We start from the raw sequence: 27,297 nt of genomic DNA, 5'->3' as shown, positions 1-27,297 counted from the left end.
GTATCGGCTGCCTCCACTGTCCGCTCCTCTGCTTTCCGCAGCTCCAGCCCCTCTGCAGCTCCGGTTTCCCCCCTACTGTTCACTTTCCCTCACTCACACACTCTCACTCCGCCCCCTGCTGGATGGAACAACTTTAACCCCATGCGCACATCTGTACATGGCGACTTTTTGCACTGAATGGGAACAGAATGTAATCAACAGCAAGACATATGGAGAACATTCGGCTCCAGGTTTGTTGCCATACTCCAGGTTATAATTGCTGTGCTCCTCGGTAATCCACACCCTAATCATCCATGACATACTTTGATGTTTCCTGCTGAGCAGCCAGGAATCAGAGGCTTTTGGATTTAGAGGGGAACTGAATGTGCTGAGAAGAAGAGTGGAAGGATTGAGAATGAGGACATGGTGAGGGGATGAAAAGAAATCAGAAATTTAGGTTGGGCATGGACAGAATCGGGGTAAAAAAGGAAGATAAACAGCATAAATCAAGGTTTTCCTTAAGGGAAAATAAAGGGCAGATGAGGGGAATTAAGTATATCGAGCAAAACCCATAATAAAGGAAAACCAAAATGCCTGTTGGAGAGATTTACTCATGTTTCTTTAAAATCAGAATCTCGTTTTCATGCAATCCCTTGCACTTTTTCACCGTCCGCTGGAGATTAGCCCCTGTTGTCATGACAACCACAGCTGGAAGGCTGAAGGACATGGGAGAAGGAGTACAGCTGTTAGCTTGTTTAGATTGGGATTTTCTGCCCCTGACATTTAGACTAAAGCATAACTGGGATGTTTCATTTGATTTTATGCGAGTTTATAAATTTTCACGCCTGATTTTTTAACCATTTTTCTTTATCCTCTATAAAAAAAAACGTGTAAAGAAAAGACAGGCTTGTTGCAGCTGCAAGCCCACCCTCCACTACGCAATATTTCTGCAAATGAATTAGTAAAATCGCCAGAGGGCTTGAGATCCAGCATTGTGATTATTTAGTTCTGCAGCAGCTAAATCAGTTAACCTCACATTGCAAGATAGAGCCTCCAATTAAGAACCGCTTTCCATCTTTAGGACTTGCCATATAAGCAGAGTAATGTCTACTGAAGTTTACTGACAAGTGAAAAGGCAGGAGCTGCACATGTGAGAGCTGAGCAGCTACAGATGCACTAATGATGCACAGCTTTGCTGGAAAGGCAGGACGCATAATAAGAGCGAACTGGGTTGTTATGGATGTAGCTAAGGCTCACTCTTGAAGCGAATGCAAGCGCAGTAGGGCTGACGGCAGGGGAGAACGCTGGCAGCTTTCAGCCTGTAAAAAATGACTCTAAAAGCAGTGGGGAAAAAAAAATCTGATCCAGTTAACAATGAAAATATAATGCAATCAAACCACTAAATAACACCAGGTACAGATGAGATGCAGATCCAGATTGTTCTTTGTGTATTTTAGTTATAAAGTCACTGCAAAGATGTGAAGTTTCTCGTACTTGTGCTAAAATAATAAACAAATCAGTGAAGGGGATAATTAGGATTGTGAGTTTATGAACATTTAGAATATCCCTTAATACCTAAAAACTGATCTTTTTTCCTCAGTGGACAGAATGGATTTATTGTTGGGATGATTTTTTTACATTTTTGGCGTTTTTGTTAAGATAATTCAGAAGAGATCTTTCCAGTTTGCATGAATTGCTAAGGTCACTTTTATTTAGTGACACAAATATTATCCAAGAGGCAGCAAGAGGAGAGAGCCTTACTTGTTGATGGACGGCTTTTTTTCCCTTTTTAAAAAAAACGTTATATGGATTTTAAATTAATCTTCTTTAGACATAGAAAGGACAAACTGCATTGTAAGAAAGTGAATTGTGTTTGCCGGTGGAGGCGCAAGGAGAAACACCCTCTGCTGGAGCAGCTGTGTCTTTATTATGCATCAGTTCAGACATTGCTCTCTGCTGCTGCTGCATGATTTAGGGGGAACGCCGTGTTCAGTTTCTGAGGAAGGAGGCGAGGCAGGCAGAACGTAGGGATGCAGAAGAAGAAAGCGAGCGAGGTCTGGTTTAAGTTGTCGCTGTGATTCAGCTACAACAAATAATTAAAATTCAGAATGTGAAGGTTCAGAATGTGGACTGCAAACCTAAAAACGTTAGAGGTTCAACTCTGCAATGAAATAATTCAGATGAAAGCATATTTATGTGTTAGGATGGTCCAGTCAAAGTAAAGTCAATTGAAAAATGTATGTCTAGGGTCAGACAGAACTTGAGCTCTTTTGCAACAAACATGCTGTTAATTTGGTTGTTTGGCTTAATAAGTAAGAACAGCGAACAAATTTGAGCAGAAATTTAAGAAGTTAACAAGTTAGAATATAAAGACGTTAAATATTGATCAACAGAACCTGGAAAGCAACTTAAATCTAAATTTTAAACACCATGCAGGACGAAAGCAAATGTAATCACAAAATGGAAAATAAGAAAAAGTCCCAATAATCATAAACAGAATGGGCAAATATTTGTGTCTAGATGTGAATCAATTACAAAAGTAAAATTATGTAACTGTTATTTTTCAAGATGTCATTATTCCAACAGAGTAATATTGAAATTGTAATATTGAATTCTATGGTTAAAAAAGTTTTGTAAAAGTTCTTTTTTGTGTTTACGCTAGTAGAATGAATTATTCCTAAATTTCAGGTTAGATTTTACAAGTTCAAAATTTTTAATTTTGAACTGAAAACATGAATTTGGTCAAGGGCTCTTATGAAACATCCAGTAAATCTAAAGCTTTGATAAATAAAATTAGAAAGCTTAATTAGAAATGACAGATAACGTTCAGTTTTTATCCATAAGTGCTGATGACAGCCAACCTCAGCTTAATGGGTCAAGAGCCAAAATTCTGGGAACAATCTACTTGGATCTGGTTAAACTGCAAACATTTTAATGCACTTAGTTTTAGATCATATTCTTAAAGTTGTTTTAAAATTCAAAATTCATGAATCTTTTTCAAAAAATGTCCTTTTCCTACTACCTAAATACCACAATAAGGAGTAATTTACAGATTTAAACCCGTCTTTAGGTTCACCGTTATTGTTGCAAAGAGCATACAATAACGGTGAAAAAGTCCTGACTGGTTTATCACACAACCCACATGCACAGCTCTGCTGTCGGCTTGACTCAGAAAGGTTAACATCAAAGTGTTCTTCAGATGTCAGATATCATTAATAATCAGCGTCGGCTAGTAATGAGTAATAACGCCAAAGCATCTCCATGGAGCCAAAGGCCTCCTGAGGAGGCGTGTTTGATGAAAAAGATGGCACATGTTGTGGAGCGTGAAGCAAAAATAAATAAATAAATAAATAAATAAAATTGTTGGTCTTTTCTTTCTGGTTGGAACAAGAAATGGGAAAAAAAAACCCACAAACGTCGTTGTCAGCGATTAGCCGGCAGCTCTGAGAGACGGTGGTGGGAGTTCGGGGGAGTGATGAAGTGTATCAGACTCCACAATCTGCTGTGGTGTAAATATTTTCTCTCTGCCTGGGAATCGGTTGGATCTGCGCTGCTCCTGCAGTCAAGAAATGTTTTTATTTTTTTATTTTTGCATGCACAGCCTCGTCCAGACGCCCCTGTAGACAATATGTGGAAAGATTCAAAATAAATTCAGCTTTTGTTGCAAAACGTATGAAAGTTAGAGATTTTATTTTTACCTTCCCCTTCCTCCTCACTGTGTAATAAACCTCATTCAAACCTGGTTTTAACTTTTTAGATCTGGCATGTTTTATCTTTTTGTACTTTGTAGTTGTGGAAAAACCCGAATCACATAAACTGGATTTCATGAAAAGAAAACTTACAATTAATCCTCAAATCATTCTTACACCTAGCATATTTAAGATGACAGTATTATCTTTTTTTTTCTGACTGGAAGCGATAATAAAAAAGTTTTTAAGTGACTCAGCCAAAGTCCTGACTTGATTCTTCACTCTAAATACATAAAGAGTGATTCCCCCCTAAATTTTCAGTGCTTTAATTTAGTTTTCACTACTTTTAACTCAAACTGTAGACTCTCTAAGTCCTCCTGTTAAAGTGTGTGTGTTACTTTACCTCCTGTGTCTCAAAGGTCCATTAGTGAACCTTGTTCCCTCACACAGAAGTGACTTTCCCTTGAAGCCCTGCCTCTAAACAAACTGAAACTGACAGTTTTTGTGATTTTAGCAGAAAAAGGACAGACATGGCTGCTGTGGCAAAACCAGGCAGAATGAAGGCTTTTTCTACAACTCACGATTGGGAAGTAAGTTTAAAATATTGAGTCGGTGTCTAAAGTCTCACACCGTGTTCTGACAGAAATGTAGAGGAAAAGGAAATAGCGAGTGTTTGGTTGGGTAAAAGAGGAAGTTTGTTAGCTTTAGGATTTTATAGCTACGTTGCAAAGACAAATTTGTCCAATGTTGGTTTTTGCCTGTTGTAAAAAGCGGATTTTAGCGTTTTTTAAAAAATAACCAAATATACAAGATTTGGAAAGTATTGTGAGCTGCAGCTTCTCAAAGTGAAAGAAAGAGGCAATATTGAAAGTGAAAGTAAAAAAATTCAGAAGAAAACAGTTCTATTCAGATGGTTTAGAGCACATGTGTCAAACTCAAGGCCCGCGGGCCACATGTGGCCCGCTACGTCATTTTATGTGCCCTCCTCCCCCCACCATTTTACAGCCCCATTGATTGACTTAAAATAGGTTTTGAAAACGAATTGACTACAAACTACATCTCCCATAATGCCTTCCGATTCTTACCAGCCAACATTACGGCTTCTCGCCACTAGAGTGCCTCAGAGTCACCTCAAGCTGATTAGTAATTTTCCCAACGAATAAAACTGAAACATCGACAAGCTAACAAGCTAAAGAGCAAAGTTTAGCTGAGCAGTTTAAAAATACTGAGCATATTTTTAAACTGAGCAGTAATTTTACATCCATGCAAACTCAAATGTAGTATTTAAAACTTGAATACATAAAATCAGTTATTTAACAATATGAGGTGTTGTTTATTTTATTTTTAACATTGTATTTTCATACATTTATGCTAGGGTTGACCAAGTCTAGTTTTCCAGACGTATCACTCTGAAACTTTAGATGCGTTCTTTCTCTAACACACCTGGATCATTGACTCATTTATAGGCCTCTACAGAACTGAGTTGCTGCTAATGAGGGAAGTCAACTTTTTGTCCGGGGAATGTTTTAGCAGGGACGCATCTAAAAGTTGCAGTCTGGAGGACTGCACTTGCGCATTCCTGATTTATACCGTCAATGTGGCCCATTGAGGGTGGCCAATATGCTGAAGTGGCCCTTGGTGAAATTGAGTTTGACACCCCTGGTTTAGAGGAGTCATTTTATTTTTAAGTAGCTGAAAAGCTGAAAATTAGCAAAAATAATATAAAGAAACTCTCCATGAAACAAAGCCTTTGTTGTAACTTTTTTAGGACCTTATTAATTTGAATTAAAGCGTAGTTTCTGTTTCAGTCTACAGATTATGAGCCGACCCTTCCTGTGACAGAGAAGTCCAACCCGCTAACGCGCGACATAGACAGAGCTTCAGCCTCCAGCATTGTGAAGATGCTGCAGGCCTGCGACGCCCAGATGTTTCAGGAAAAGTCCCAAACAGAATATCAGGTACAGGAACTCAACTGGTTGGTGGAAAAATAATGAAAGTAATGAAACTGAATTTTCTCCCCAGAGACTTTTGAGCGAGGAAATTGTGAAAACCTTAATGGAGGTGGCCGAGAGGGTGCGGCTCATTCTTAAGGTATCCGGTTTGGGGGAATGTGAGCTCGCTAACTCGCTAACAAGGCTAAGATTCAAGACTTTTAGTGTTTTTTAAAAATGTTTAACAGGATCCTCAGGACAGCCTCGTCGTTCTGAGTGGTTGTGGCACTTCTGGCCGACTTGCATTCTTCATGGCGGTAAAAGATTTCATCATCTGAAAAACAAGGAGCCATCTCAGATTTTTTTTAAAGTCGTGTTTGTGTCGTTAGTCAGGATTTAACAGAGAGCTGCAGCGGCTGAACTACGCCCCCATTTGTTCGTACGTCATTGCAGGAGGAGACAGGTGAGATTCAGTTTTCCTGATTTTCAGAGGTCTTAAACTGCAGCTGTCCAAACTGTGGCTTGAGGGCCATTTGGGGCCCTTGGAACAAATTTGGGCGGCCCTTGATCACAGTTCAAGAATAGTCTAAATCTGATTTGTGAGTGCAGGCAGTTGATGCAGATACACACTTAAAAAGATTGTTGTTTTTAAATTGCCTTTCACAAAAAAGATAAACAGTTATCATCTTAAAATGGAACATAGTATTCAAACAGGTTTTTACTTTTCATTGAATTGAATTAAATTGAATTTCTTAGTAATAAGGACCAAAAACAACCAGTGGCTTTTACTAAAATTCAGTACCATAAAATAAAGCCCAGGAAATTATTCTTTCTAATTTTTTAAAACTCTATTCCCCATTTTCCTTAGAGCTCTGTTTTCCTCTCAAGAGGCTCCAGAGGATGACCCCACATTGGGCGCGCTCCGTCTGAAAAAGGTCAGCACCATCCCGTGTTTACGTGCGTGTCAGGCGTCCAAACGCGTCATTTCCTCTGGTTCTCTTCAGGTTTCTGAGGGAAAGAAAAGAGTCTTGTTCATCGGCGTCTCCTGTGGATTATCTGTAAGTTAGATTTGCATGTCAGCAGGTTCATTAGCTGGAATAAATTGTTTGTAATTGTTGGTTATTTCCCTGCAGGCTCCATTTGTGGCCGGTCAGTTGGATTTCTGCCTCCGGCATCCTGATGTTTACACACCTGTACTGGTTGGATTTAATCCTGCACATCAGGCCAGGTGAGAATCCGTATCAATCTAAATGTATAAATACATCCACAGATTTACGTTTAACTTGACATGAGTGTGTTTCACTGTGTAGGAATGAGCCCCTACCTGGCTGCACGCTAACGTTTCGCAGTGTGGTGACCAGGATGGAAGAGCTAGCCAAAACTCAAAAGGCTTTCCTCATCAACCCGGCACTCGGGGTACTCTTCATCCCATTCTTCCACTAGCTGCTCAGGTTGCATTTGTGTCAAGACTCTAAACTGTCCCAGCAGTGACTCAGATTTCTGTGTGTGAACGCTTGTGTCCGCTCAGCCGGAAGCCATCAGCGGCTCCTCCAGGATGAAGGGAGGCAGCGCCACCAAGATCCTCCTGGAGGTCGTCTTTTCTGCCAGCTTCTCAAGAACGCCCGTCACATTCAAGTACGCACAATGGGGATATGGAAGAGCGGTCCAAAAGATTTTATGTGCAGCTGCTTGAGTGGGAGCTGCTATTTTAGTTTTCTGTAGCTAAAACTGAAGATTTTGTTTTTTGTGCACTTCCAGTGGCGTGTACAGACATTTTGAGAGATGGGGGCTCAAGTAGGGGAAAAGGGCACCATTATGTTCCTACTTTAAATATGCAAATACCTATTTCAAATCAATAACCAGTTGCTGCCTTAGCCATACACACAATTATACAATTATGTTTGAAACATGTAATTTCAATTTCATCACCTAGTGCACATGTGTCTCAAGGCCCGTGGACTAAATCCGGCCCACAGTAGCTTTTTATGTGGCCCTCTAGAATCCAGACTGAGTGAGCTTAAATGTTATGTTATCAGTTAAATTAATGCAGTTTTTATCTGTTTACTGCCAAATTATATCAATAAGTCCACAATAATTGAGAATTATCGTGTAAATTTACACAAAATTAACAAATCCTTCACTTTTTCGCGCTAATAATTGGGTGTTTATTGCAGTTTTTTCTCAAAAATTGTCAAAAACTTTCTTACTTGTAATAAACAGCTGCCTCAGCCTTAATTGATGTCAGATTATAGTCCATGATCTACACAGCGAGTAATAAAACGTCACATTTACCGTCATAAATAAGCGCAAATATTTCCAAATTAGTACCACAAACACTTCGATTTTTACTGCAAAAAACCACAAAAAGAATCATGGATTCTTGGAGGGACTGAAATTATGTAAAATTTTTAGAATTCATTGATATTTTAATAGTTTCTGAACAAGTTTTATCAATACATTCTGGCACAACCGACTCTTTAAGAGCCTTAAGGATCTTGATTTGGCCAAAAAATGAAAATGAGTTTGACACCCCTGACCTCGCTGATCTGGCTTGTTTTGGCCTTTGACTGGATTTTAGATAAAATGCTTAACAAACCAAATTCTTTTAGACCTGCTGCCCCTAAAGCCATGTCGACCTGGATGATGAGCCGTATCCGAAACCAGTCCTGCTATCAGTTGGTATTCATTGCTTCAGCCACAGCAATCAAAACAATCTTTCATGTTTTTCTTTTAAAACACTGAAGGAGTCAAGTAAACATCCTTTTAATGGCTGTAGTTTTTCTGTCCCCAGTTGCCCTAATGTGACTTCATGGCGCCTTGAGTCGTCTCTTTTCTCGGCACTCAGAGGAGCAGCCCGCCGCTCTCTAAGTGCTTCTTTGTGTTCGGAGGCAACAGCTTACAGTCGTCTCCATTAAGCCGTCCACCTGAGAAACGAGGACAAGTTTTACACATTAGTCAAATCGTTGCCTCGGCTCTCTTTTAAGTCTCTGCCAACACACTTTATGCGACAGAAACAAATAAAATAGCAGGAAGTGATTTAGTTTTTCTAGGCAGTAGTTTTGGTCAAAGAAGCGCTTTATGTTTGGTAAGGTGCTGCTGACCTCTACAGGTCACTTTGTGCAATTGAAATAAAATAAAAGTCCAAGGTGTGTGGATATAGGGAATGTAAAATGCATACTGGTATTTTGTCACTCTGTTTTTTTCCCCACAGTGGGATTGTGCAGCATATGAGATCTTATAAAAAAGCTCTAGACTTTACGTACTCGCATTCAGAGGAGATAGCTGTGCTGACGGAGGCTGCTGGACGCAGGTATGGATATTAAATCAATCTAACTTGTGGTAATAATCACAACAAAAATGGCTGCTCTTGCTCACTTTGTGAGTTGTGTGTTTCAGTCTGCAGTGTGGGAGGCAGGTGTGTTACCTGGGCTGGGGCTCCCTGGGTTTGCTGGGTCTTATCGATGCCAGTGAATGTAAGCCCACATTCGGAGCAGGTGAGACTACTCAGAGAAATATTTTTAAAAATATTTGACATGTTGTAAATGTGTCCATTTGTGTGTCTGTTAGACTACGAAGACATTCGGGGTTTTGTCAGCGGAGTCTACAAAGAACTCGGCAACAATGAGGGCGATTTGACTTTGATGGTATGTGGAGGCTGCTGGTCGATTATCTTCAGCTTGAGCAAAACAAAAGCCAATAAAACCAAGTAATTAGCAATTATTACATCAAACAGTTTTGGTTTTAACAATGCACCGCCTTCATAAGAAAGATATTTAACGTAACTTTAAAGCAGAAATAACTGACTGAACAGCATTTAAGCTACATTTTCTCACACTATAATTTACTTACTTGTGCTCTAATAAGAGATGCATGTGTTTAGAGCTGAATCTGAAATTATTGGGTGTTTTCAATTATTGATTCTCCATTGAGCTTTGACTGGTCCGTACCAGAACATTGAGATACTTAAAGAAAACTAGTTTATTTTGGCTCTGGCTGTACGTTTAAGGTGATTGTTCTACTAAAAGTGAACTCTGTTTCATTACGGGGACGGTGTAAAAAAAGTCAAAGCATTCTGAGCTTCTCTTTCCTCAGGGCCCTGAGTTCAGCATCTCTCATGATGACTTTCTGGATCGCGTCCTGCCCCGTCTCACGGACGACGACGCCGTTCTGCTTCTCTACTCTGACTCTGGTGAGACGAGCGCACCCTCACGTTTGGATCGTCTCCAAACTGAGTCAGCGTGAGTCTTGACAGCCTCTCCTCACAGACGATGTCGACGAGGTGGCAAAGCTGGCACACAGAGTGAGAGAAAAGACATCGAACATTCATGGTGCTTATCACCAGACTGATGGAGGCACCGCTGCACAACAAGTACCTGTTTATTTTTAAATCTACTGTGACGTGCAAAAGTGTTATTTTTTTCTATATAAAGTCTATAACCTATATTCCTATTTTTATCATAGGATGACATAAATAAACTGTGTTCATCCACCATTAACTTCACATGGTCCCAAGAAACACCCAAGCGATTGCAACACATGGTATCTACGGCCTCCTTTACAGGGAACATTTGGTAGTTAAATGAGGAAACTCCCTTAGATTAATTTGTGATTGAGAAACCGGATGAGTTGTTTCCTCTTCTCGGCAGCGGGAGCTGTCCACTAAGCTGCTTTTGAACGCAGTGAGCACCGGAGCTCACATCTTAAAGGGAAAAGTGTTTAAGAACTACATGATCGACCTGCAAGTCACCAACAGCAAGCTCTACCGCAGAGCCGCACGTTTACTGCAGGTCAGGATCGCCATGGTTGATTCTTTAAGTTTTTATTTTATTTTATTGTCTGAATCTGTTCTGACAATAAAATAAAATCAACTAAAACTGTTTGATTTTAGGAGCTGTCCAGTCATTCGGAGTCACAGTGCGAGGAAGCCCTGCTGAAGGCCATTTATCAAGTGGACAAGCTCAGTGAAGACATAATGACCTGCAGCCTGAAAACACACACACACACTGCCGGAAAGGCTAAGAAGGTACGGCAGTGTTGAGATCCAAATGTAAGCAGTCAGATGTAGAAATGAATCAACATCTGTGTGTGTCTGTTGTTCAGGTCGTGCCATTGGCTTTAGTCTGCCTGCTGACTGGTTGCTCTATAAAGGAGGCGGAGACTCGTTTGGAGCAGCAGCCAATCGTCAGAGAGGCAGTGGAGGCGTGTTTGAAATCATCATAAGGTCACAATGATCATACAACAATGAACTCTGCGGCTAAATGACACCCAAAGGTTCAAAAATCATTAAAACTGAGTCACTAACAATGCATTTCTGCATTTAAGCACTAAAGAAACCTGATTACAAACTGATATTTGAACACTATACACACAGCCAAACATGGTGGAGGTGGCGTCATGCTTTGGGGTTAAAGGATTTTGTCAAGGAGGGTGAAGTTATGAACCTAACGTCTTTCAGGTGTCTGGTTGAAATCTGAAGGATTAGGCAAAAGTCTAGAAAAAATGTCTCTGTGAATGAAAATTGATAATTTCCAAAAAGATTTTAAAAAATCCATCTTGCACAAAGTACTTTTTTAAAAATATGACGTCTCAAATCTCAAAGTTAACACCTTGGTGATGTTTCACTGCTGATCTTTCATAACTGCATGTTGAGGCTCTGTTGCGTGATGTAAGTCAACTCAATCCTGTGACCTTTTGTGAATCGACACAGACACAGTCACAGGTACTGGATTAGTGTGACGTGTGTGGGCATGTGTGTGTGTGTGTGTGTGTGTGGATCTCGAAATGTTTGAGCAGCTTTGGAAGCACAGAGAGCACAGTGTCAAACACTACAGGAAGGAACAGAGAAAAAAGCAACTCAGGTGTTGATCAGAAAGCTCTGCCACATGATATTTTAGCAGTGAAAAATATTCATCACTCAGGATTTTACAAATCTTCCCTTTTTTTTTTATCATACCTGATTAGCTTAAATGTACATAAATGCTAAAGCTAATAGGATGCAGAAACAATAACATGACCAAATAAGATCAAGCATTAGTGTCATACATGCAATCTATGACAATTAAAAGACAGAATTGTAGTTGAATATTTTTCCTCTCTCTAAAAAAAAGTAAGAGTTCTCTAAAATATTAGCACAAGCACTAAAATTCAAGAGCTGCACCGGTAGATGATGATAATGTTGACATTTGTGATGCACTTATTGTACAGGTATGTTGGCAATCAGCTGTGGCGAATTTAAATTAATAAAAATAAAGATTTATCACATTTAACTAATGATTTTACTGGGGGTCAATTGCTGTCACATGGTTAGCTATTTTTTCTTAATAAATTCAATAATCTCTTGAAAACTGCCTTGTGTATTTATCCCGATCGTCTCTGACATTCAAATTTGTTTGATCTTTGACGTGAAATGCAAAACAAATCTGTTCATTGCAGCGTGAATATCCCAGTCCAACAGAAATACTAAATGTTTAAGAACTGCTTAGTATCAATAAAATCTGAAGATACAAATGTGAAAATGACCATTTGTTTATTCATTTTTATTCAGGTTATTACGATTACAGTCGTACTGTTTATCAGTGAGCTCTAAGTACACAACGTTTAGTTTTATTAGTGATGACCCAGATTAATGGACACCCACTAGAACCAGTAGCAGCGTAGGCACACACCCCCTCTCACCTAGTAATACCAGAAATAAGAGGCTTTCGTCGAACAAAGCAGCAAATTGTCTCTGTCCCTGATGCATATGCGAGAAAGTGGAGAAGATCGTTCCCAAAATATAGATTTCTTTTAGGTAATCAACTTACATCACAGAGTTTTGGTAGATTTAAACAGCTGACTTGCCAGCAGGGTACAGATTTAGGTAGTTAAGTAATAGCTTGGAGATGATCTGTCTAAAGCAAGCTGGCTGTCCAAACCCCTGAGAATACAGCATGTACTTCATGAAACAAAAAAAAGAAATGAACACAGATAAACCAACAGGAAGTGGTTCTGTCGAGCTTCACTAAAAGAAAAAGAAAATATCTGAGGTACTTCAAATATGATTTAATTTATGTTCAACCTGTGGTTAACAAAACCTAAGTCACATATCAATAATATGTTCAACATGTTTCTCAATACTTGCGATTAGCTTTGAAATAAATATAAGTTATATGGTTCCAGTAAAAGTTCTTCATGTTCAAGTTTCAGGTTTCTATAATCAGTGTGCTGCAATAAAGTCTTAATACTTCTTAAGCTTTTTCACATTTTGTCATGTTACTGTCACAAACCTCAATGTGTTTTCTTGGGATTATTGCGTAATGGAAGGAGAAGAATGCACAGTTTTCCATATTTAGCTACAAAAATATTAGAAAAGTGTGGCATGAATTTATGTTTATCCCATGAATTTATGTTTCTACCATTACTTAGTAGAAATGTGTCTCTGAAAAATGTGTTAAATTCAATGATCTAGGAATTTGGGAAAATTTGTGTCTAATCTAGTTTGAATAATTTTCATTTAATCCACAGTACTCCAGTCTATATTTTTCTAAGTGGAATAGATTTGAACTGATTTAATTTTGATCCATTATATCAAACTCCAATAAAACAGATTGAAGTTTGAGGTTGCAACATGACAACATGTGAAAACTTCAGCAAGTCACGATGATGACGTCTACTTTAAATCTGGAGAAGTTAAAGTGCTTCAAGTGTTCAAGAGAGTCTTAAACCAAATGTCTGAGTGCAGTCTCCTCACTCTTTGGTTTTATGGCCATTTATGTCGACCACTTTAGAGTTTGAAGGTAAATCCACGTCCACGTCTTCCATCGAGCCAGGCTGGGACTCCACTGAGGTTCTGGTGAACTGGTGGAGCAAAGCCCCGTCCTCGTTTTTGCCTTTGGCCGCCTCACTTTCTTGCTCAGGTCTAAACTCCTCCACTAAATCTTCCTGTTCATCTTCTCTGCTGCTTTTCGCTTCCTCTTCCCCAGAGCCAGCGGTCTCCTCCGGCGCTGATTCGTCAGCGCTGGCGTCGCCGTGACGCTTACTGTCGTCAGAGTCTTCGGCGTCCGCCTCTTCGCCCTCCGTCACGCACGCAGTGGGAATCGCTCCTTGGCTCTGCAGGTTAAAAAAGATCAGAAAATTAATAATCAGTTCTTGTAAACAACATTGATTTCATGACAAGAGATGAATTAAAGATGTTAGGCTCGTTTAGCTGTAATATTATATTGAAAATCTTCCAGTTTTTTGTGAGGCGGTTGCTGACCGACAGTTACAGCAGAGACTCAGAGTGCCTGCAAAACAAAACAGATTTGTTCAGGCTGCCTAATTGGATGCCGAGATTAGCTTTTCCCACAGGCTTAGCATTAGCTGTGAGGCTACAGTGGGTCAGATTTTAACCCAGGGTCATGTTCAGGGACTTTGCTCTGTTTTAAAATAGAGTTCTTATTCGGTAAACGAGACTAATGCCTCATGCAGATTTTCACAACTGTGCATATAATGAACACAGATATAACGTCTGTAGCTGATCTTAGATACGAGGATCTTGAAGGCCCGAGAAGCTGGGGTTTAGTCAAATCCCTGCTTCATCTCTCAGAATATTCATTTATTGATTGTACACAGGTTGAAAATGATTTTTAGTGTGTAAGATACAAAGCAAGGCAAAGAAATACCTTATAAAACAGCTTCAATTTGAAAATATGAGCACTTTAACAGATGTTTTTGACTTAAAATTTTAAGATTAGAAACTAGCACTTTACTCAAAAGTGCTAAAAAATAAATACAAAAACCTCAGCTGTCACTATGCCCTCAAACCAAAATATTATAAACCATGTAGTAGTGTATAACTCAATAAGCTTACGACCATAAAAAAGCATTCAGGTTTTATTACTGTTTGGCTTGATGGATCAAAAATCAAGTAAAACCTGTTTAATGACATGAAGCAGGGTAAAAAAAAATAAAACCCCAACATCATGTCCCAGGTTAATGAAAAACAAAATTCACAAATGGTGAAAACATGGAAACAAGACGGTTATGAAGTGGCCTAGTAAAAGTCCAGATTTGAATCTGTAATTTTGTAGCATGAGCTTCAACTTGGTGTTCACAACTGGGCAAATATTTTTTCACACTTCTGCACTAAATTAGACTTTAACTAGGAACATACTGACAATTTTCACAGGCGGATTTTTGTCTAACAATCTTTTACCTGTGGTGAAGCTCTCTCCTCCTCAGACGCCTCTCCTTCCTTCTCCTCACTCTCTTCCTGTTTTTCCTCTTCCTCTCCTGTGCCTTCATCTTCCTCCTCTGCAGATGCGCCGACGTTTCCCCGCATCATCTCCTCCGCCGGCGTCGGCACTCCATTAGTCGCCGATGTGTCATCCTCCGATTCCTCCTCCTTGTCGCCTGTTGTTACCTCCTTCACTGTCTCTCTGTCGCTCTCTTCCTCCTCCTCTTCTCCTGTTCCTGTCTCTCCTTCATCGGTGCCGTTGTTCGTTTCCCCCGCTTCACCCTCTTCTTCTTTGCTGCTCTCAGACTGACAAGTGCACAGTCCTTCATCCTCCTCCTCTGCATTTTCTGATGTCTCTTCTTGCTCATCTGTTTCCAGCTTCTCATCTTCAGCACTATTCTCCTCTCTTTCCTGTTCTTTATTTCTACTCTCCTCATCTTTTTCTTGCTCTTCCTCCTCGTCTTCCTCTGGTATTGTCTCCTCTAACACAACATCAGCTTTTATATCCTCTTTGGTTTCTTCTTCCTCTTCTTCTTCGACTACCTCTAAATTCCTTCCTTCTTCATCTGCAGCCGCCGGTTCCACCTCAGCAGGTTTCGGCACAGAAGAAGGAGGCAAAGGGCTTTTCTTGAGCTGCAGGATCTTAAGGAGGTCGAATTCCATTATCACAGGAGCTTCGGCCGCCTGCGGGTTCTTCTTGAAAGGCCGGGCGGCCATTTTCTTGCGGACACAAGCTTCGCAGGGGCAGTACTCGTCGTCGCTTCGCTGGTCACTGAAATGAGCCACCAGTTCCTCATCAGTGAGAGACTCTGCGGTTTTCACTGACTGGTTCTTCATCACCTGAAACAGAAATCGAACACTTTGAGTTTTTACAAGGCCTTGAAGAAGTGTTATGTGACCAAAAGTTTATGTGACCAATAAAACTTTTAGGCCAAAAAGTTCAATTTTGGTCTCGTTGGACTTGAGAACTTTCTTTTAGGTGTTAGCTGGATGCCCTACAACTCAAATCAGAATGTCCTTTTTAGGTTTTTGTCTCTGAATGGGACAGAGAAATGGACTGCAGAAAAGTCAGCATCCACGTTGGGCTGAAACGATTAATCATGACTAATTGATGATTGAAATAATCGTCAACTAATTTAGCAATCGATTAATCATTGACTGGAGTGTACAGACTAATAAAATCCCAACATCATGTCCAGTGGCTTCTTCGTGTCGGATCTGTGGCGTATTTACCTTCAGCATGCGGCGCCTCTTCTCCGTCATGGTAGAATCCCGAGACATGTTCGCTAGCTGCGGCGGCCAAGGCGACCTCCCCACTTTCCCGGCTCGGCTTTGGATCTTCCTCATTTCCCGCTGGATGCTGTTCTGGATGCGCCGGCTCACCTCCTCCCTCAGCTCGGAGATCATGGTGTCCAGGATGAGGCTGTCGTCCAGGTCCCAGCGGACCTTAAACTCCTCCATGGCCTCAATGTAGTGGCTCATGAACTGCTTTTCCAGCTTCTTCAGGAGGTGAAGAACCCAAACCGGATCGGGGTCTTGGGATAGACGTTTGGATAAGGGTGGCCGAGGAGCAGAGGGAGGAGTCTCTGAGCTGGAGTCCTCCTGCGTGTCTCTTTCGTTGTCTGTGGGGGACTTGGAGCTGACGTTGGGCGAGCTCTTTTCCGATAATGAAGGGTTGTCAGTGGCTTTTGAGCTGCCAAGAGGAAGAGAACTTTGCTCTTCACTCTTCACCACTTCCTCAGCTGTGTCTGTTTTGTTTGTTTCCTCAACTTCTGTCTCCACTTCGACTTGTCCGGCTGCTGCATTTCCATCGTCCTCTTCAACAACCTTCTCCGCCGCCTCTTCCTCCTGCAGAGATTCGGTTTCTTTCCTGGGTGGTTCATCTTCTCCTTGGTTCCCATTGCTTTTCTCTCCACCCGACCCGCCCGATCCGCTGCTCATACCCACTCCAGATGAGGACCTCGGTGGAGTCACCTGGTCTGTGCCGCCGTCTTTAGTGTCCTTGACGTTGATGTTGTGCGGTTCAGTGAGCCACAGGGACTGCAGAATGGCCATAATCTCGTCGTACTGCTGCTTGCGGTCCTTCTGTTCATGACTGCTGACTGCAGGCTCAATGAGCTGCAGCTGGGCCAAGCAGTCCAAAAGCCCCCTGGCCGATGTGCTGAGTCTGCGGCCATAAGCTGGAGACACCTACACAGGATGGTAGAGGGGCACATACTGAAATTATGGGCACATTACTTAAATGAGAGTGAGTAAAAGATTTTCGGCACTTAAAAAATTTCAGATTAGCAAACAAATTCTAATAACAGAGAAAGACTATTGAGGAAAAGCATTTCCCAAATGATTTTATTAATAAACCACCTATGGATCCAAGAAATGACCTAAATATAACCTGTCTGATAATATGAAGTAGGTTAAAAAATATAAAAAATTAAAAGAACATTCAAGGATAAAGTCTGAGACTAGATTTGACTGAAGAACTAAATCAATATTTAGTACTTCTTACAAAGTCTGATCAACTATAAAACAAAGAATAAAGGTCAAAAAAGCAGTGGCTAAATCTATTTTAGAGTCATTGTTGGGGATAATTTGGCAAAAGAAAAAAATTCTTAATATGGGATCTCCCAACCATCCCCATCTTGATAAATCTACTAAAATTGATCAAAATATTTATGAGAAATCTTATTTTTCTCTAGAAAAACAATCTTTACCTGAGGTGCCAACAAATATGCTCACCTCTCTTTGTGTTTGTGGATGTTGTTTGTAAATGTTCAACGTTTATTCTTCTATTGTACATTTCATCCCGAAAACCTAGCAGCATTATCTTGACAGGTGCTTCGTTATTGGCGATATTAAATAGTCAGAATGTCCCAAAGCATCACTTGGGATCCAATTTTATTTTTGCTTTTCTTTGGTAAAGTTTCATGTCTTGTCAGAGGTTCTGTCTTACCTCAGGCATGCTCCGACATCGACCCAGAGACGAGCTCAACAGGACTTTCATCACGGCGGCAGATGAATGCCAGTTCCTGGAACGAGAAGAAATCTCCGCTGTATCGCCTAAAGTCGGACCGACTCCATCACCTTCGGCCTCATTCTTTTTTTCTTCCTCTTGTGGCTCTATTTTCTCCTCCAGTTCCACCTTCTCGTCCTCCGGACTCATCTCCCCTGTTCCTACCTCTTCTGTTGGTGTCTGCTCCATTTCCTTTGCCCCTTCCTCAGTTTCTTCATCATTTAACTCGTTATCGAGTGTGAGCATGCTAGTATTAGCAGGAATGCTCCGCAGCCAGTTGCTAACAACTTCATTGGGAGATGCGTTGGGCAAACACTCAGGTGTCACTTCCACCACGTCCTTTCGACTTCTGCTCCTCTGAGACCTCCCACTCTTCTCGCTGTGGGCTTTGTCACTGGTTTTACTGGCTTTTGATTGGCAGTCCTGCTGGCGAGCAGCAGCCAAAGTTTCCTTCAGTAGGTCGGCAGCAGACAGAGAGTGAGACAGGGTGCTCCCGCTACCTGGTTCAACTTTACTGGACGGTCTGGGGCTGTGTAAGGAACAAGGACTTGTTGGGGTTTCTTTTTGCCTGCAACTGGAAACTTTGGTACTTCCACACTCACTTTCTTTGTGGGATTTGTGATCTCCAGATTTGACTGACCCCAAAGCCATATTCCTCTCCTCTGAAGTTCTTTTTGTCTCTGACTGCACCGAAGCTGTTGACTCAGGCCTAGGACCACATGGACTTTGGGAGTGGACACTTGTCTTGTCTTCTTCTCCTTTGGTTTTACTTCCTGGTCTACTGGTGTTCTGGTTTTCAGCATCAGTACTTATAGGAACATTAGAAGTCCTTTCAGAAGGGGATTTCCCACAAACTTGTGTGCCTGACATTACAGAGGAGCTCCTGCTCTTTGGAGTGTCCATTTTGTGAGCATTTGTTGTTGCAGCAGATTTCACGCTTTCTGCTTTGTCTATGCTTGTGGGGTTAGGACTGCTGCTTTTCCCCTTAGACTGAGCTGCTGATTTGACACTACAGTTACAACAAGATTTATGAGACCTGCTGCTTTGGACTGTCGTTGCACTGGCTTGTCTTTCATTCCATTGTTCCCCACCCTCTTCATCGCCCTTTTCACATTCTCTGGGTGTTTCAATAATTGGGATATCAACCACTGGAGGATTGTGGAGAGAAGGGCTTTTCCTCTCACCGTTGCAAAAAGAGACACTAGATTTGCCACAGTCTGATTCAGCTGTTTCCTGATCCTCTGGCAGCCCTAAAGATATGGAACCTGATGAGTTACGACTCAAAGGTCGATCCGTGCATCCTGATTCTTTCCTTTGTCTTTTTGAGGAGCAATACTGAGCTCCCTCACTATTTCTGTCTTCTTCTTTATTTTCCTTTTTAACAGGTGAGGCTGTTTCACAGCAACACCTGGATCTGCTTACTTTGCTAGAGGTTTTGGAGTGAACAGACAACGAACTGGGCCCTCTTTGCTCACCAGCACCGGAGTTCAGTGACAACTTTTGCACAGGGGATTGAGAACCTCTGGAGGAGGGGGAATGTGAGCGGGATGAAGGTTTTCTTTTTGGTGAGAGCGTTTGGCCATCAGGGTCTATAGTATATATGCCTTTTATTGCAAGATCATCCTCCTTGTGACCGGCTTGTGATGTTTCAATACAAGCAACATCAGAATCAGGTTCTCCTTCTTTTGCCTCATCAGCTCCTTCTGGTGTTTTGATGGTGACAGCATTTGTAGCTGAGGGATTTTTACTAGAAACGTCAGATTTGACTGAAGATTTTGATTTTACAGACATGGTGCTCTCCAAAGCCTCACGACGTTCAATGTCAGTCTCCTCCTTGTTTGTCTCAGTCAAAGTAAGATTGGGGTCATTCTGAGACTCTCTTGGTTGGTTTGACCTCTTTGACTGAGAGGACTTAGCAGAGGTGTGTGATCTTTGTGAGTAAGCACTCGGGGATCTGTTTTCAATTGCATTGTTTGATTTAGCAGAAGAATCTGATTTACAAGACCTAGCACTGGTTGACCTGTTGTTATTTTCTAAATTATCTTCTATTATGCTTTCTGGCCTGGGCTGCATTTCTTCTGCATTGTTTCCCACTTCTAAGACTGGAGACGGTGCTTTGCCATTATCATTACACTTGCAGGATTTTGTAGAATGAACAGATACTCTTCCAGCCATTTGACTGGTTGCGATTTCTTCTGCATCCTCCCCAGTTTCTGACCTGGGGGAAGTGGATTTTTCCAAAGCTTCAGTGGACCTATGGGATTTGTTAGACTTGGCAGACAGTTTTGATGTTGCTGACAGTGCACTTGCCGATCTTTCCTCCACTCCTGATTCTTCCCTCTCTTCTATTACGCCATTCAGTTCATCTTTCTCCTTGTTTTCTGGAGTTAGAGGTTTTGCACACTGCTTACAAGATGAGCTGGATCTTGCTGACGCCTTGGATTTATCTGATTTATTCGACAGGACACTTTCAGCCTTTCCAGACTTGTTAGATGCATTTGACTTCATAGAGAGGCTACTCTGAGCTCTTTTGTCTGTGTCACCTTCTTCTGCAACTGTTTGGTTTGACAGGGACACCTCTTTAGCTACTGACAAGCAGCCAGATTTATGGGACTTGACTGAGGCACTGGATTTATTTGACATGGTTGTTCGTTCTGCTGTGTTCTCTCCCTCTTTTTTAAACCTTGACTTTGTAAGTAGAGCTTCAGTTGTGCACTTGGACTTAGCAGATAAACCAGTCTGAGCTGACATTGCGCTGTTTGCACGTTTGCAGCCTCCACAGTTTGAGCAAACATTGGATGTCCATGATTTCTGAGAACCTGCTGAAAGTCCTGTGTTATGGGATAAGCCACTAAGACCCCTGTTAATTTCTTCATTGTCAATTGCAGCTGCCACTTCTTCTGATGCTTGGTTCTTGGGTTCCTGGGACATCGAACTGGGGACTCGATCCGTCTCATCTGGCTCTGCTGTTGAGTGAGGGTTAGTTGCTCCACAGTGACAGGATGAAGCTGAAGACAAAGCCCTGTTTCCTGCATTTTCTTCCTGCTCCTGGCGTTTGAGCGACTGGGCTGAACAGGCGGAGATGTTGCTTGACGGACCTTCACCCAAGTGATTTGCTGGGGTAGGAGTGGGGGACGGTTCATTTCTGTGGGAGCACTGTGAAGCGCTGGGCGGCAGATCATCCTCCTCATCATCCTGGTCTTCTTTCAGTGACTGTAAAATATGCGAAGAGCTGCTGACTGCAGACAGTGGTCGGATTTCATCTTCCCCCATCATCACCTCGCCCTCCACTGACTTTCCGCTGGGTGGTCGAATGTTGGTATCTATGGCAACCACCTCTGTCCGACTGCAGCATCGGCTAACTTTGCAGACCTCAACTTGAGTGTTCCCGTCTTGGGCCACTTCTACTCTTTCCTCCACCTGCTCTGTAAGACACATCTCTTTCTGGACCAACTGGCTCTGTTCTGATCCAGAGCCACCTGGAGACCCGGAGACCCGCGCCCGACACCGAATCACTCTTCTGGAATTGCATGAAGAGGAAGAGCTTGACGAGTGCGTGTGTCTCATCACAGCGTGACTTGATGAATGAACGGGTGGGGCAGGAGGATGTTTGTGCGTGGGGTTTTCCCACAAATCAAACTGCCGTTCATGTCTCTGATAACAACATTGGCATTGGTTCTCCACCAACGCACGCTGCAGAGGCCGGCTGGAATAATCCACACCCTCATAGGATGTTGAATCAGGGTCAGAACAGCTTTCTGATGTGCCTTGCTGCAGGTAATGTGGTTGAGCTTGGCTCAGGGGGCAAAAATCATTGGTGAGAGAGGGCGATTTTTTAATTTGTGTGGACCACTGAACGATCTCCTCATTTTGGAGGCGAAAACGTACCCTCATCTCTACTGACAGGCTGCCGTCTTTATTAACAAAAACACGCTTTTCAATGTCATCATTCGTTATAGCTGGTCTTGCTTGGGAGAAGACGCCGTACGACTTTTCAGACGACAAAGAGAAGCGAGCAGATCGATTTGAAGAATCGGATCGAGGGTGGATGATGCTCTTCTTAGTCTCCAGACCAAAGTTAACTGAAAAGACAAGAAAAAATGAACTTGTGAGATGGATATGAAAAGTATGTAGACAAATGTTCTCTGACCTGTAAATGGACGCAAGATGCTTCCAAATTAATATGTTGAATATACATCAACAAATATTAGGTATATACTTTACCTGTGGCTTACAGATTATATAACTTGTATAACACAACTGAAAAACAAACTAAAACCTTAAAGGGATGGGAAAAATATCTAACTAGTAGAGTTTTCCTGAAATTGTCTTTCAATTGCCAGGTATAAATCTAAGCCTTCAAATTTTTTCCAAAACAACTTACCATTTTTCTTGCTTTCATTTCCTTCATCATATTCACTGGCTCTGGACTGAGCTCCATGAAGTGGGGACCTTATGCCTTGTGTTGCAGGAGATCTGGCACCATTACCAGGAATTCTTGGACCGAGACCTGGAGACTTGCTCCCCAGACCAGGCAGCTTTTCCTCTGAAGTCTTCCTAATGTAATTTATGAGCATAGGGCTGAAGGCTTCCCGACCAACACACACCAGAACACCTGGACAAGTCAACAAGCTTTGCACGCTGTCAATCTAGGAGCAAATATACAGAGAGAGCTTTATCTCATAAGTTTTTATCTCATTTGTAAGTAAATACTGAGTTAAAATTCACACTCACCCTGCGTCCTTCTGCAGTGTACAGCTTGCGAACATGAAACTGCATAACCTCGGACACTTCGTCTAGGAAAGCTCTTAGACTCCTAGTAGACCTCCTGCTCAGCACAATGCTCCGCCTCATCCCTGGCTCGCTGTTCTTCACCAGCAGAATCCGCCTCTGCCTGTGAGGCAAATTCAAATGGCCAGGTGGAGTCCCAGAGGATGCTTCGGGGCGTTGAGGCCTCCGGCTGTGATGGTACCAGATGCCTTGGCGTTTGCTGGCCAGGTCCATGTTAATGGGCTTAGCCTGGCGCCGGTCAGAGCAGAGGTAGCAGCCACCATCTTGGAGCTGCTCCAGGTGTTTGATGGTGTGTGTACCTCGGGGAGTGGTCACAGTCCGCACTCCAAACGGGAGGGGTACCTATACATAGGTAAGTATAAGCAACAGATCACAAATGAATAAATAATGCTAACGCTTCTGCTTAGGGAAAGACTTAAAAGTGCATCTGAAGAGTCAGCTTCAAAAGAGATCCCTGCATCAGAAACATCCCACTAACCTTTTGGGAAAGGTCATCCAGCAGGGCATCAAAGCACTTGAAGCTGCGCTTGTGGATGGCCATCCGGACGCCCCCAAACTGGCTGTCGCCGCTTTTGTAAAAAGTTATCCGCTTGGCCGGGGCGGCTGTGGTCACATGGGCGTGGCGTGAACTGGAAGTAGGGGGCGCAGGCAGAGGCGAGGCATGTTTAGACGGGGGGTGGGGATCCCACAACCCTGTCTGGACCGACTGCATGGTCTGATGTCAGATATACCTGCAGAACATAATCAAAACACGCAGCACTGACCAAAAGACACTGGCAAATCAACCATAATGGCAGAACGGCTGTCTGCCCTTCTCATACTTTCTAATTCTCACAAGGTCACAAGACTTAATCAGGATGTAAACCTGAGGAGTCAGAACATCCACTAATAGGAGAACTTGACACAGCCTGGTGTCACATGCGTGGATTTGCTCACAGCAAAGCTATTTAAACTCACCAATAGGCTTTTTTTGGCCAACACCAATTTCCGGTTTACTCCGAGGTCTGAAGTGCCCAAATAATTTTAAATAAAACAACAATTGAAGGAATGGCAAGATTATCTCCCCTTTATGCATCAAGGCTAACCTTTACCGGATTTTATTAAGCTAAAAGGAGCACGTCAAAGTGGATTCGGGTAGTTGCTGTGGTAACCGATTGAAACTGAGGTACATTTTGAGTGTATTTAATGCAGACAGAAAAAAAATAGAGAAATAATCAGATTTCTCCTCATGATTGACTGGAGCATCTTGCAATAATTTCTTTATTAATCTATTTTAGGCCTTTTATTGTCCGACCAATATTCTGTCAGGATAATGTTTAGCTGTCAAACTGGCACTAATGTAAATGTCCTCTTATCCTGCAATCAATGCGATGTAAATGTTAAGAAAAACACTGTTTTGCACTGATTTTTATACTTTTTTATGGTGAAATATTCTCTTTATGGCTTACTTTATTTTGGCAATCTTAGTCTTATAATTTAAATTAACTCTTCAATGAAATTAAAAGGATAACAATATTTAAACTTAATTGTAAAACCGACTAATTTGGTTAGTTTTATTGTGATGGGATTGTAACTATCTTGAGCAATTGAGAAATTTCATACATTAAACCATTTCTCTTTGCTGTGTGGCTTGGAGCTACATTGCAATTTCAGTTTATTATCACTTTTTACATTCAGTACAAACTTTACAGAGTAGCATTCAACAATTAGCCTGAATAATGTTTAATAAGCAGTGTTTAAAGGTGATTGTAATCAGCAGGCTAAGCAGAATTTTAAGCCCAATAAGGCCAGGGTTCAGAGCCAAATCACTGCTCTGAGCTGCAGACAAGCCCAACGTGACACCATGCTTCTTAATCCTCCAGCTAATTTAGCAACCATAAAGTCTGCTGCTTCCTTTCCCTTTGAGGAAACAGCACTACTGAACATTTAACTGTGTTTGAATAACGAATTTACAGCTAATACTAATTAGATTTTAACTTAAAACCCAAAACTTTTTTCTGCGTTACTTATTTTTGCCGCCATCATAAAAAGATGACGAGAACAGTAGCTGCTACAAAATGTTATTTGTCTTGAGATTATACATTTTTGAGTGTAAATATGAAAATAAATCACCACAGTAAAAAGAAAAAGTCTCATAATTGACCTGAACTGAGGTTCAGGATTAAAAGTGTCCCAACAGGTGGAAGGAGTTTGTGAAGAGGAACAGGCTATTCAGGTTTAGCCAATTAGCTCATGCTGGGTTTTCATTGGTTTACCATTTAAAGATTCAAGAGAGTGACCTGTAAGTTTATCAGAAGGCAAAATATAAACATTATCAGGTATTTAATATGTTTATAAAACTTTTCCCCCAAAGTAATTGACAAATCTTTTAACCGTCTTTGTGAAAAAACTTTACGGTACCAAACAACTTGTGACTTAGTGGTAATCCATTTTGCACTATTCAGAAAAAGATTTTATGCACTAGTTAACTGACATTTATGCTATTAAAATAACAATACATCAGTAAAATAACTGATTAATGCTTAGTGATAATAATAATTAAATATTTAAGATTGAACTTTTTTAGTTATTTTTACTTCAAACGTTTAGATTAGCTTAACTTAAAAGCATCCTGTGACCAATTGTATATAAATAACATACTCACACAGTCAGGAAACATGGTCCAAAGAGGTGTGGAAAAGCTGAACTGAAATTTATGGATGGCTTTGCAGAGACTGACTGGTCAAGTCAAGACCAGTGCTGATACCAGCACTGGTAAAAAAGTGATTTTTAAAATTTTCTTTTTTAAAAAAAAAAAGACAAGGTCAAGTTGTGTAGTTTTCCCTGCAGCTCAAATCGAAAACCAAGCCGGAGTCTGTAGGAAGGCTGGAGGTAAAATGGCAGCCGGTAATTGGACAGAAGGATGTGGGAGGGGGATGAATGGATGGACAGGGAGGGAAGCTGAGGAAAAGAGGAGGAGCAATGCTAAGGATAGAAAGAAAATCCTGCCTAATAATCTGTCTGTGTGTTAGAGTGGAGATGTATCTAGAAGAAGAAAGAGGTTTGCACAAAGAGGCAACAAGCTGCAATTCTGAGGAGTTATGTGAAAGCACATAAAATAAAACCGTTTACTATTCAAGGAAGTAAAAACATACATTTGATTTGCATTAGGAAAATTGCAGTTATTTGAAGCAGAAAAGTGCTTAATGAGGATAATCACTACAGGAAGTGAGAGGTACAAAATTGACTTAATTGACTTCACAATACTATTTTGAAGTTTCTAGTTTTGGAAGTTTTGTACCTGGCAAATAAATAAGAAGTGCTTAGCCTGGTGGGGGCACAAATAAAGCCTGGTGGCCCACCAGGCTTAGAAAGGCACTAAATAGGTACGACATGAGGGCACAAAATGGAGAAGGGACAAATAACCTCCAAAGTCAGGTAAAAATCCAAACACAAACACAATGTAGGATGCAATGTCTGATGTTCCCCAAGGTTATTTGGTTGTAACTGTGAAAAATAATTGTCTTTTTATTTCATTATAAATGCCATAAGAGCTCCAGCTCTGTAAAATCTGGGAAAAAAAAATTTTTTGCATTGTTTTCCTGGTGAAAACCAAGGGTAGATGTTATTTATTTTCACTAGTTTCATTAATCCTTGAAATAAGAGATGATGGTTTTTGTTGCATAATTCAGCCTTATGTTTTTACTTTTTATTTTTTTTTTTTTTTTTACTAATCAGTGTCTGCTTCACAGGTCTAATGAGAGACAGAGGCAGAGCAGGTGGGCCTCAGAGACCTCAAGGTAGACAGGAAGTCAGGGTTGAGTAGCGCCTGAAATGACAGGACGGAGGCAGAGCGTCTCTAAGAAAGTGTTGATGCTTTTCAAAGTATTCCAGGTGGATAAATCAGGGAATCTAATACTGCTACAGTGGTTTGCACACAGGTATTTATACAAGATGCAAAACGTTTTAAATGGTTACTTTAGGAGGTTTTAAAGTGCTAATCGGTTGAGTCAGTAGAACAAGAGTAAAGCAGAGGAGAGATTATATGATGTGTGGCCTAGTTTTGCAGGTTCACTCCCTCTGTTTACTTATCCAATAAGCAGGTAAGACACTCACTTCGACCCCACAACTGGATTTCAAAGGGAAAATATACTGAAAACAATCATAATTAGATAATTAGATTCTCTAAAACACTCTTTCTATTGGACAAGAAGCTTGTTTCAAAGTAACAAGTGAGAAGAAAATAAATAAATCTCACCAGAAAAGATTTATGACAGTCGAGAAGATTGGAGACGAAAATCCCAGATCATACCACAATGAAATTAAAATCTAAACTATTTGATTTTCAGCCATGAACCGAGGTGCGACGCGCTTCTACAGCCGGAGAAGCGGCTCCGCTCTCAGCTTCCCCCGGAGAGGCGCATGTTCAAATCAGACAACTTACAGGAAGCAGAGCGAGTCAGACTTTCAAAATAAAGTGCGAGACTTTAAGAGGAGAGGAGAGGCAAATTGTCAAGAAAGCAACAGCACAACTTTACCAAGAGGTGGGTAAAGAACCCACAAATTGTTCTCAAAAATGTTTTTCAAATCATGCACAACAATAAATGTGAAAAAATCTGAAAAACAAGAGAAAAAAAACAAGTGCTCATTAACATAAAAGTTATCCCTTACACAAGTCCATATTTATGCATAAGAAAACGTTCTCATATTTGATTAATGTCA

At 41.2% G+C, this 27,297-nt stretch overlaps 2 protein-coding genes across 6 annotated transcripts; one reads left to right on the top strand and one right to left on the bottom strand.

The window, feature by feature from the left end:
* Positions 1 to 84: 84 nt before the first annotated feature.
* On the top strand, positions 85 to 12,117 carry gckr (glucokinase (hexokinase 4) regulator). Of its 4 annotated transcripts, XM_028011425.1 has the most exons (20): positions 85 to 230; positions 4,186 to 4,258; positions 5,477 to 5,626; positions 5,691 to 5,759; positions 5,848 to 5,916; positions 5,989 to 6,062; positions 6,468 to 6,534; positions 6,604 to 6,657; positions 6,733 to 6,827; positions 6,910 to 7,015; positions 7,128 to 7,234; positions 8,811 to 8,909; positions 8,996 to 9,093; positions 9,167 to 9,243; positions 9,692 to 9,788; positions 9,865 to 9,968; positions 10,061 to 10,138; positions 10,246 to 10,386; positions 10,488 to 10,622; positions 10,700 to 12,117. In XM_028011425.1, the coding sequence occupies exons 1-20, from the start codon at positions 178 to 180 to the stop codon at positions 10,817 to 10,819; spliced, it is 1,866 nt and encodes a 621-aa protein (XP_027867226.1). In that variant the 5' UTR covers positions 85 to 177; the 3' UTR covers positions 10,820 to 12,117. The 4 variants fall into 4 exon arrangements, with proteins under 4 accessions (XP_027867226.1, XP_027867229.1, XP_027867228.1 ...); XM_028011428.1 differs by lacking the exon at positions 4,186 to 4,258 and having other exon boundaries at positions 133 to 230; XM_028011427.1 differs by lacking the exon at positions 85 to 230 and having other exon boundaries at positions 2,502 to 4,258.
* Positions 12,109 to 27,210, bottom strand: rp1l1a (rp1 like 1a). Of its 2 annotated transcripts, XM_028011423.1 has the most exons (8): positions 25,241 to 27,210; positions 23,075 to 23,327; positions 22,540 to 22,938; positions 22,190 to 22,454; positions 17,746 to 21,887; positions 16,029 to 16,985; positions 14,775 to 15,635; positions 13,325 to 13,687 (listed from the first exon to the last, which is right to left on the bottom strand). In XM_028011423.1, exons 2-8 carry the CDS (start codon positions 23,306 to 23,308, stop codon positions 13,325 to 13,327), a joined length of 7,221 nt encoding a protein of 2,406 aa, XP_027867224.1. In that variant the 5' UTR covers positions 23,309 to 23,327; positions 25,241 to 27,210. The 2 variants fall into 2 exon arrangements, with proteins under 2 accessions (XP_027867225.1, XP_027867224.1); XM_028011424.1 differs by lacking the exon at positions 25,241 to 27,210 and having other exon boundaries at positions 12,109 to 13,687; positions 23,075 to 23,308.
* Positions 27,211 to 27,297: the final 87 nt, after the last annotated feature.

Source organism: Xiphophorus couchianus, chromosome 24, assembly GCF_001444195.1.
Source record: "Xiphophorus couchianus chromosome 24, X_couchianus-1.0, whole genome shotgun sequence".
Classification (NCBI taxonomy): domain Eukaryota; kingdom Metazoa; phylum Chordata; class Actinopteri; order Cyprinodontiformes; family Poeciliidae; genus Xiphophorus; species Xiphophorus couchianus.
This window is presented reverse-complemented; position numbering and strand designations above follow the sequence as displayed.